Here is a 10,830-nt window from a genome sequence, read left to right as displayed (position 1 = left end):
GGTGGTGGCCACGGGGGGGCCGAGCTATAGGGCCAGGCTATAGGGTTGGGGGCGTCTATAGGAAGCCAAGCTTCTCTGGGGTGTAAGGTGAGGTTCTGGCTAATTTTTTTGGGGGGGTCCCCCAAAATTCGGACTTTGCCCCCCCCCGGTGGGTACCTGGGGGCTTGGCCAAGGCCTCCATGGCGGTGGTGAGGTCCCACATCTGGAGGCTGCCGTTGGAGTGGCCGGTGAAGAGGCAGCGGCGCGGGCGGGAGCCGATGCGGCTGGAACCCTCGCACTCCTGGACGGTGAAGGCGGTGATGGCCGCCCCGTCCACCGCCCGCACCTCGCAGATCCTTAAAAAAACACACCCCCCCCCCGCCCCCCCAAAATTTTAGGGGTTTGGGAGTGGGGGGGCAAGCGGCTTGGAGGGGGAGCACCCCACATCCAGCGGCAGTGGCATTGGGGGGGGGACACAGCCCCCCATGGCCTATTTCCACCCCCCCCACCCCCCACCCCATAAGGGACCGCTATATCCCATGGGGGGGGGGGCCCATTGAGATCCCCACACACCCCCTATAGGGCACCCCATAGGGGACCCCTTATATCCCATAGGGGACCCCATAGAGATCCCCCCACACCCTATATGGCACCCTACAGCCCACAGGGGACCCACAAACCCCATAGGGCACCCTACACCCCATAGGGGACCCTCACACCCCATAGGGAACACCTTATATCCCATAGGGGTCCCCATAGAGACCCCCACCCACCCCATATGGCACCCTACACCCCATAGGGGACCCCCACACCCCATAGGTGAACCCATAGAGACCCCACACACCCCACAGGGCACCCTACACCCCATAGGGCACCCCCACACCCCATAGGTGAACCCATAGAGACCCCACACACCCCATAGAGCACCCTACACCCCATAGGTGAACCCATAGAGACACACACACACCCCATAGGGCACCCTACACCCCATAGGTGAACCCATAGAGACACACACACACCCCATAGGGCACCCTACACCCCATAGGGGACCCCCACACCCCCATAGGTGAACCCATAGAGACCCACACACACCCTATAGGGCACCCTACAGCCCATAGGGGACCCTCACACCCCATAGGGAACACCTTATATCCCATAGGGGTCCCCATAGAGACCCCCCCACACTCCACAGGGCACCCTACAGCCCATAGGGGACCCCCACACCCCATAGGTGAACCCATAGAGACCCACACACACCCCATAGGGCACCCTACACCCCATAGGGGAGCCCCTACACCCCATAGGGAACCTCTTATATCCCACAGGGGTCCCCATAGAGACCCCGCTACCCCCTATAGGTGACCCCCAAACCCCCATAGAGACCCCACACACCCCATAGGGCACCCTACACCCCATAGGGCACCCCCACACCCCATAGGTGAACCCATAGAGACCCACACACACCCCATAGGGCACCCCCACACCCCATAGGTGAACCCATAGAGACCCACACACACCCCATAGGGCACCCTACACCCCATAGGGGACCCACAAACCCCATAGGGCACCCTACACCCCATAGGGGACCCTCACACCCCATAGGGAACACCTTATATCCCATAGGGGTCCCCATAGAGACCCCCCCACACCCTATAGGGCACCCCACACCCCATAGGGAACACCTTATATCCCATAGGGGTCCCCATAGAGACCCCCACCCACCCTATATGGCACCCTACAGCCCATAGGGGACCCCCAAACCCCATAGGTGAACCCATAGAGACCCCACACACCCCACAGGGCACCCTACACCCCATAGGGCACCCCTACACCCCATAGGTGAACCCATAGAGACCCACACACACCCCATAGGGCACCCTACACCCCATAGGGGAGCCCTACACCCCATAGGGAACCTCTTATATCCCACAGGGGTCCCCATAGAGACCCCCTACCCCCTATAGGTGACCCCCAAACCCCCATAGAGACCCCACACACCCCATAGGGCACCCTACACCCCATAGGGCACCCCCACACCCCATAGGTGAACCCATAGAGACCCCACACACCCCATAGGGCACCCTACACCCCATAGGGGACCCACAAACCCCATAGGGCACCCTACACCCCATAGGGGACCCTCACACCCCATAGGGAACACCTTATATCCCATAGGGGTCCCCATAGAGACCCCCACACACCCTATAGGGCACCCCACACCCCATAGGGAACACCTTATATCCCATAGGGGTCCCCATAGAGACCCCCCCACACCCTATAGGGCACCCCACACCCCATAGGGAACCCCCACACCCCATAGGTGAACCCATAGAGACCCCACACACCCCATAGGGCACCCTACACCCCATAGGGCACCCCCACACCCCATAGGTGAACCCATAGAGACCCCACACACCCCATAGGGCACCCTACACCCCATAGGGGACCCCCACACCCCATAGGTGAACCCATAGAGACACACACACCCCATAGGGCACCCTACACCCCATAGGGCACCCCCACACCCCATAGGTGAACCCATAGAGACCCCCACCCACCCTATATGGCACCCTACACCCCATAGGGGACCCCCAAACCCCATAGGTGAACCCATAGAGACCCCATACACCCCACAGGGCACCCTACACCCCATAGGGCACCCCCACACCCCATAGGTGAACCCATAGAGACCCCACACACACTCTATAGGGTACCCTACAGCCCATAGGGCACCCCCACACCCCATAGGTGAACACATAGAGACCCACACACACCCTATAGGGCACCCTACAGCCCATAGGGGACCCCCACACCCCATAGGTGAACCATAGAGACCCCACACACCCTATAGGGCACCCCACACCCCATAGGGAACACCTTATATCCCATAGGGGTCCCCATAGAGACCCCCACCCACCCTATATGGCACCCTACACCCCATAGGGCACCCCCATGCCCCATAGGTGAACCCATAGAGACCCACACACACCCCATAGGGCACCCTACACCCCATAGGGGAGCCCTACACCCCATAGGGAACCTCTAATATCCCACAGGGGTCCCCATAGAGACCCCCTACCCCCTATAGGTGACCCCCTACTCCCTATAGGGGACCCCCATAAGGGTCCCCATAGGCCATAACTGGTGATAGCTCCTACACAACTCCTCCTCCACCGGACGGCGCTCACCGTTTGCCGGTGGAGGAAAGACGGACGAAGACTTGACAGGCGTCCGGTACCACCCGCTGGATGAAAACCTGCTGCTCGTCCCGGTCACCAAAGGGTCCTACGGGGGGAAAAAAATAAACCAAAACACCCGGAAAGGGGAAAAAAAAAATCATCCCCCCATTTTTTCCCCCCAATAAGACCGTCCCCGGGAAGGTTTTTCCCAATAAAAGATGGTGCCCACAAAGAGTTTTCCCAAGAAAAGATGGTGCCTGGGAAGGTTTTTCCCAAGAAAACATCGTTCCTGGGAAGGTTTTCCCAAAAAAGATCGATCCTGGGAAGGTTTTTCCCAAAAAAGATGGTGCCCGCGAAGAGTTTTCCCAAGAAAGATGGTGCCTGGAAAGGTTTTTCCCAAAAAAGATTGATCCAGGGAAGCTTTTTCCCAAGAAAAGATGGTGCCTTGGAAGGTTTTTCCCAAGAAAACATCGTTCCTGGGAAGGTTTTCCCAAAAAAGATCGATCCTGGGAAGGTTTTTCCCAAAAAAAGATGGTGCCCGCGAAGAGTTTTCCCAAGAAAGATGGTGCCTGGAAAGGTTTTTCCCAAAAAAGATTGATCCAGGGAAGCTTTTTCCCAAGAAAAGATGGTGCCTTGGAAGGTTTTTCCCAAGAAAACATCGTTCCTGGGAAGGTTTTTCCCAAAAAAAGATGGTGCCCGCAAAGAGTTTTCCCAAGAAAGATGGTGCCTGGAAAGGTTTTTCCCAAAAAAGATTGATCCAGGGAAGCTTTTTCCCAAGAAAAGATGGTGCCTGGGAAGGTTTTTCCCAAGAAAACATCGTTCCTGGGAAGGTTTTCCCAAAAAAGATCGATCCTGGGAAGGTTTTTCCCAAAAAAAGATGGTGCCCGCAAAGAGTTTTCCCAAGAAAGATGGTGCCTGGAAAGGTTTTTCCCAAAAAAGATTGATCCAGGGAAGCTTTTTCCCAAGAAAAGATGGTGCCTGGGAAGGTTTTTCCCAAGAAAACATCGTTCCTGGGAAGGTTTTCCCAAAAAAGATCGATCCTGGGAAGGTTTTTCCCAAAAAAGATGGTGCCCGCGAAGAGTTTTCCCAAGAAAGATGGTGCCTGGAAAGGTTTTTCCCAAAAAAGATTGATCCAGGGAAGCTTTTTCCCAAGAAAAGATGGTGCCTGGGAAGGTTTTTCCCAAGAAAACATCATTCCTGGGAAGGTTTTTCACAAAGAAGATCGATCCTGGGAAGGTTTTTCCCAATAAAAGACGGTGCCCGCGAAGAGTTTTCCCAAGAAAGATGGTGCCTGGGAAGAGTTTTCCCAAGAAAGGATTGTCCCTGGGAAGAGTTTTCCCAAAACAGATGGTGCCCAGGAAGAGTTTTCCCAAGAAAAGATGGTGCCTGGAAAGGTTTTTCCCAAGAAAACATCGTCCCTGGGAAGATTTTTCCCAAAAAGATAGTAACTGGGAAGCGTTTTCCCAAAAAAGATGGTGCCTGGGAAGAGTTTTCCCAAGGAAAGATGGGTTTTTCCCAAGGAAAGATGGGTTTTGCCCCAAATAAAGATGGGTTTTTCCCAAAGAAATGGTTCCTGGGAAGGTTTTTCCCAAAAAAGCTGATGCCCGCTCCCCCCTCCCTCCCAGAATTCCCGTTTTGTTTTTTTTTTTTTCTACCGATGTCGGTGCCGGCGCCTCCGGAAGCTCCATCCAGTTCATCCAAAGCCAGGATTTTGAAGGAAGCCAAGGGGGTGGATCCGGGTTGGGTTGAAATCATCCCTCGGAACCGCGTCACCGTCCAGGTGCGGACGTGATTGTTGTCGGCGCAAACTGGGAAAATGAGCGGGAGGAACGGGGTCGGGGGGGGGGTTATATACTGGGAAAAACTGGGTGGAGGGGTGATGGTGGTGGTGGTGGTGGTTTCCCCTCCGTGGTTTCTCCATCCCCATCCCTCCAAGACCGGAGCTCACCGGAGATGAGGTGTTTCTCCGACAACATGATCTTGGTGACGGGGCTGCGGTGGACGGTGAAGGTTTGGAAAAGTTGGGGTCCGGAGCCCACGGTTTCGGGGTGTTGCACGATGACCCGAACCACCCCCGAACTGGTGCCGTAAGCGATCTCGATCCAGTTGCCGCTATCGCCTAAAGCCACAACCTCCCAGTAACAAACTGGGAGGGGTGAAGAACCCATTCCCCCACCTCCCACCCCGTCCCTGTCCCCCACAAAGCGAGGTGGTGGTGGGTTCTTACTGGTTTTGGGGAGGAGGTAGACTGGGAGGAGTGAAGAACCACCCCCTCCCCAAAGCGAGGTGGTGGTGGGTTCTTACTGGTTTTGGGGGGGAGGTAGACAGGGAGGGGGGAAGAACCCACCCCGCCGCGCCCCACAGAGTGAGATGGTGGTGGGTTCTTACTGGTTTTGGGGGGGAGGTAGACTGGGAGGGGGGAAGAACCACCCCCTCGCCCCCTCCCCAAAGCAAGGTGGTGTTGGGTTCTTACTGGTTTTGGGGGGGAGGTAGACTGGGAGGGGGGGAGAACAACCCCACCATCCTCCCCAAAGCGAGGTGGTGGTGGGTTCTTACTGGTTTTGGGGGGGAGGTAGACAGGGAGGGGGGAAGAACCCACCCCGCCGCGCCCCACAGAGTGAGATGGTGGTGGGTTCTTACTGGTTTTGGGGGGGAGGTAGACTGGGAGGGGGGAAGAAAAACCCCACCATCCTCCCCAAAGCGAGGTGGTGGTGGGTTCTTACTGGTTTTGGGGGGGAGGTAGACTGGGAGGGGGGAAGAACCACCCCCTCGCCCCCTCCCCAAAGCAAGGTGGTGTTGGGTTCTTACTGGTTTTGGGGGGGAGGTAGACTGGGAGGGGGGAAGAAAAACCCCACCATCCTCCCCAAAGCGAGGTGGTGGTGGGTTCTTACTGGTTTTGGGGAGGAGGTAGACTGGGAGGGGGGAAGAACCACCCCCTCACCCCCTCCCCAAAGCGAGGTGGTGGTGGGTTCTTACTGGTTTTGGGGAGGAGGTAGACTGGGAGGGGGGAAGAACCACCCCCTCACCCCCTCCCCAAAGCGAGGTGGTGGTGGGTTCTTACTGGTTTTGGGGAGGAGGTAGACTGGGAGGGGGGAAGAACCACCCCCTCACCCCCTCCCCAAAGCGAGGTGGTGGTGGGTTCTTACTGGTTTTGGGGGGGAGGTAGACTGGGAGGGGGGAAGAACCACCCTCCCGCCCCCTCCCCAAAGTGAGGTGGTGGTGGGTTCTTACTGGTTTTGGGGAGGAGGTAGACTGGGAGGGGGGAAGAAAAACCCCACCATCCTCCCCAAAGCGAGGTGGTGGTGGGTTCTTACTGGTTTTGGGGGGGAGGTAGACTGGGAGGGGGGAAGAAAAACCCCACCATCCTCCCCAAAGCGAGGTGGTGGTGGGTTCTTACTGGTTTTGGGGGGGAGGTAGACTGGGAGGGGGGAAGAACCACCCCACCATCCCCCACAAAGCGAGGTGGTGGTGGGTTCTTACTGGTTTTGGGGAGGAGGTAGACTGGGAGGGGGGAAGAACAACCCCACCATCCTCCCCAAAGCGAGGTGGTGGTGGGTTCTTACTGGTTTTGGGGAGGAGGTAGACTGGGAGGGGGGAAGAAAAACCCCACCATCCTCCCCAAAGCGAGGTGGTGGTGGGTTCTTACTGGTTTTGGGGGGGAGGTAGACTGGGAGGGGGGAAGAAAAACCCCACCATCCTCCCCAAAGCGAGGTGGTGGTGGGTTCTTACTGGTTTTGGGGGGGAGGTAGACTGGGAGGGGGGAAGAAAAACCCCACCATCCTCCCCAAAGCGAGGTGGTGGTGGGTTCTTACTGGTTTTGGGGAGGAGGTAGACTGGGAGGGGGGAAGAACCACCCCCTCACCCCCTCCCCAAAGCAAGGTGGTGGTGGGTTCTTACTGGTTTTGGGGGGAGGTAGACTGGGAGGGGGGAAGAACAACCCCACCATCCTCCCCAAAGCGAGGTGGTGGTGGGTTCTTACTGGTTTTGGGGGGGAGGTAGACTGGGAGGGGGGAAGAACCCACCCCACCGCGCCCCACAGAGTGAGATGGTGGTGGGTTCTTACTGGTTTTGGGGGGGAGGTAGACTGGGAGGGGGGAAGAAAAACCCCACCATCCTCCCCAAAGCGAGGTGGTGGTGGGTTCTTACTGGTTTTGGGGGGGAGGTAGACTGGGAGGGGGGAAGAACCCACCCTCCCGTCCCCCACAAAACGAGGTGGTGGTGGGTTCTTACTGGTTTTGGGGGTGAGGTAGACGCTGAGGGCGGTGACGGCGTCTTCGGTGGGGTCGCGGTAGAGCTCGGTCACCAGCAGGTCGTTGTCCTTCATGCGCAGGGGAAACTTCTGGACGTCTAAAAACGGGGGGACACACACATGACGGGGGGGACACACACACACAGTGACAGCGGTGGCATCGCCAGCGGGGGAGGGGGGGGTCAGAGCGGCGTCACCGGGGCTCACCCACGTAGTAGATGGAGCCGTTGTTGCAACCGAGGAGGAGGAAGGTGCCGGCGGCGTCGTAGCTGTTGATGGGGACGACGTCTTGGATCTACCAGAGGTTACGAGAAGGGGGTTGCGAGGGACAATTTGTGGGGACAATCCCCGGCCGGTGACAATCCCCGCCCCCGCCTCACCTGCCAGTGCTTGGTGACGGCGTTCCAGACGCCGATTTTGCCGGTGTGGCTGGTGGCGATGAGTTGGTTGCCCACGAAGAAGAGGGCTTCCAGTGGCACCCCAAGGTGGAAGACGCCTGGGCGAGGAGAAGGTCCTTGAGGAACCTCTGAGGCCCTTGAGGAACCTGCGAGATCCTTCAGGACCCTCCGAGATCCCTGAGCCTCCAAGATCCTTGAGGAACCTCTGAGACCCTTGAGGAACCTCTGAGACCCTTGAGGAACATCCGAGATCCTTCAGGATCCTCCAAGATCCTTGAGGATCCTCTGAGATCCTCGAGGAACCTCTGAGATCCTTCAGGAACCTTGAAGATCCTCAAGGAACCTCTGAGATCCTTGAACCTCTGAGATCCTTCAGGATCCTCCAAGATCCTTCAGGAACCTTTAAGATTCTCGAGGAACCTCCAAGATCCTTCAGAATCTTCCAAGATCCTTGAACCTCCAGCATCCTTGAGGATTCTCTGAGATCCTTAAGGAACCTCTGAGATCCTTGAACCTCTGAGATCCTTCAGGATCCTCCAAGATCCTTCAGGAACCTTTAAGATCCTCGAGGAACCTCCAAGATCCTTCAGAATCTTCCAAGATCCTTGAACCTCCAGCATCCTTGAGGATTCTCTGAGATCCTTAAGGAACCTCTGAGATCCTTGAGGAACCTCTGAGATCCTTGAGGATCCCCCGAGATGCTTGAGGAACCTGCAAGATCCTTCAGGATCCTCTGAGATCCTTGAGGAACCTCCGAGATCCTTGAGGAACCTTGAAGATCCTTGAGGAACCTCCGAGATCCTTGAGGAACCTCTGAGATCCTTCAGGATCCTCCAAGATCTTTGAGGACGGAGTGGTTCGGGGGGGGGGGGGGGCGGGTCTCACCGATCTCGTTGCCGTTGCCGTCGGCCTGGAGGGCCCAGAGGATGATCTCGGTGCAGGAAGCCACCGCCACCATCTTGTCATGGTCACCCAAGGCCCCCCCCAGCACCTTGGCGTTGAGGGCCACCCGCTCGATCACCCAGTCCAGGCGGGGACTGGAGAAGACCTGTTGCCACCCCGAGGTCTCCTTCACCCTGGGGGACAAGGAAAAAAGACACCCAGGAGGGGAGTCGGGGGCCACCCCAGTCCCTCCCAGTCCTTCCCAGTTTACCTATAGCAGACCAGGAACTGGGCGTAAGCCACCGCGATCCAGTTGTGGTGGCCGCAGACGATCCTCACCGCTCCCGGCTCGTTGGCTAACGAAGTCGGAGGGGGGGGGGGGCAGGCAAAAACCATACGACGTGGCAATAGAACCCCCCTCAAACCACCCCCCACCCCCCAAAAAAAATAAAAACCCTATTCCCCAGTTAGGAACTGGTCTTACTGGTGGCGGCCAGGCTCCGCTCTTCCAGGAGGCGCCCCAACAAGCCGGCGTTGCCCAGGTTGGGGGGCATGGTGCGGCTGCGACGTACGGGGGCTCGTTCGGGGGGGGGGCGGCAAACGGGGGGCCAGTTGGGGCCCCGCCAGGCTGTGCCGGTTGCACCGTTTGGCCGGTAAAACTGCAGGGGAGAAAGCGGACCCCCCCCACACACCCCCAAATTATTTTAAGTAGGGGGGGGGGGGGTGTATTTCACCCCCACATCTCTTTGGGATTTGGGGGTGGGGGTGGGGGGGGGGGTTGAGATTTACCTGGGGGGGGCAGGTACCCGTTGAAGAGGACGCTGCCGCAGGAGGAACGTTCCAGCTCCTCCCGTAGCTGCAAGCGGCGAACTTAAATAGAAGAGAATTTTGGGGGTGTCAACGACCAGGTGCAACCCCCCCCCCCCCCTTAAACCCCGTTCCCCCCCCCCCAAAAATCGTCACCTAAAGGGGTGATGCCGTAAAACTGGGCTTCGTGGAGGAGGAGGGAGGCGCTGACGCCCCGGGGGTCCAGCTCCTTGGTACGGAGGAAGTTGAGGATGGGGGCGAAGACGGTGGGGTCCCGGTCGATGAAAATCTTTGATATTTTGGGGTTTTTTTTAGGGGGGGGTGTGTGTCGATAAAATATTTGGGGGACAGACCCCCCCAACCCCCAATTCTTCCCGGAAGGGGGGAAGGAAGAGGACTCACCGCTCCCGTCTCATCCTTCAAGGTGGAGATGCGGCCGCTCAGGAGGCTGGGGGGGGGGGGGCACAAAAGGAGGGGTTTAAAGGTTTTCGGGGGTCCCCCACCTCCCCCCAGCTCAGGGACCCCCCCCCCACTTTGTTTTTGCCCCCCCCATCACCTGGAGAAGAAGGAGTCGGGGATCCAGGTCAGCGTCTGGCGGGATGTGCTGAACCTGTGGGAGGGGGCGAGGGTCAGAGCGGGGCTGGGGGGGCAAGGGGGGCAAATCCCCTGGGCGGGGGGGGCAGAAAAACCCCAGGGGGGGGCAGGAAGCCTGGAGGGGGGGGCAGAAAACTGGGGGGGAGGGCAGAAAACCGGGGGGAGGGGGAAAGAAACCTCCCAAGGCGGGGCAGAAAGACCCCTTGGGGGGGAGCAAAGAGCTGGGGGGGGGCAAAAAAGCCTCGGGGGGGGGCAGAAAGACCCGGGGGGGCAGGAAGCCCGGGGGGGGGCAGAAAACTGGGGGGGAGGGCAGAAAACCGGGGGGAGGGGGGAAGAAACCTCCCAAGGGGGGGCAGAAAGACCCCTTGAGGGGGAGCAAAGAGCTGGGGGGGGGGCAAAAAAGCCTCGGGGGGGGCAGAAAGACCCGGGGGGGGCAGAAAAACACCGGGGGGGGCAGGAAGCCCGGAGGGGGGGGGCAGAAAACTGGGGGGGAGGGCAGAAAACCGGGGGGAGGGGGGAAGAAACCTCCCAAGGGGGGGCAGAAAGACCCCTTGGGGGGGAGCAAAGAGCTGGGGGGGGGCAAAAAAGCCTCGGGAGGGGGAAGAAAGACCCGGGGGGGGCAGAAAAACCCCGGGGGGGGCAGGAAGCCCAGAGGGGGGGGCAGAAAACTGGGGGGAGAGGGCAGAAAACCGGGGGGAGGCGGGAAGAAACCTCCCAAGGGGGGGCAGAAAGACCCCTTTTG

The 10,830-nt window shown here is 58.7% G+C and overlaps 1 protein-coding gene across 1 annotated transcript; it reads right to left on the bottom strand.

The window, feature by feature from the left end:
- Positions 1–156: 156 nt before the first annotated feature.
- SHKBP1 (SH3KBP1 binding protein 1) lies at positions 157–10,104 on the bottom strand (the record flags this gene model as incomplete). The annotated part of the gene is given in 15 exon segments (XM_074167618.1): positions 157–335; positions 3,168–3,264; positions 4,814–4,966; positions 5,107–5,277; positions 7,389–7,505; positions 7,615–7,702; positions 7,788–7,903; positions 8,691–8,881; positions 8,959–9,052; positions 9,184–9,280; positions 9,282–9,346; positions 9,477–9,557; positions 9,651–9,783; positions 9,897–9,942; positions 10,051–10,104. Coding segments are annotated over 15 exon segments (1,682 nt in total), but the record flags the coding sequence as incomplete, so codon positions are not given.
- Positions 10,105–10,830: the final 726 nt, after the last annotated feature.

The sequence above is a fragment of the Numenius arquata genome, unplaced genomic scaffold (genome assembly GCF_964106895.1).
Source record: "Numenius arquata unplaced genomic scaffold, bNumArq3.hap1.1 HAP1_SCAFFOLD_1764, whole genome shotgun sequence".
NCBI lineage: Eukaryota > Metazoa > Chordata > Aves > Charadriiformes > Scolopacidae > Numenius > Numenius arquata.
Note: the sequence above shows the minus strand (reverse complement) of the source record. Positions and strands in the feature narration are given on the sequence as shown.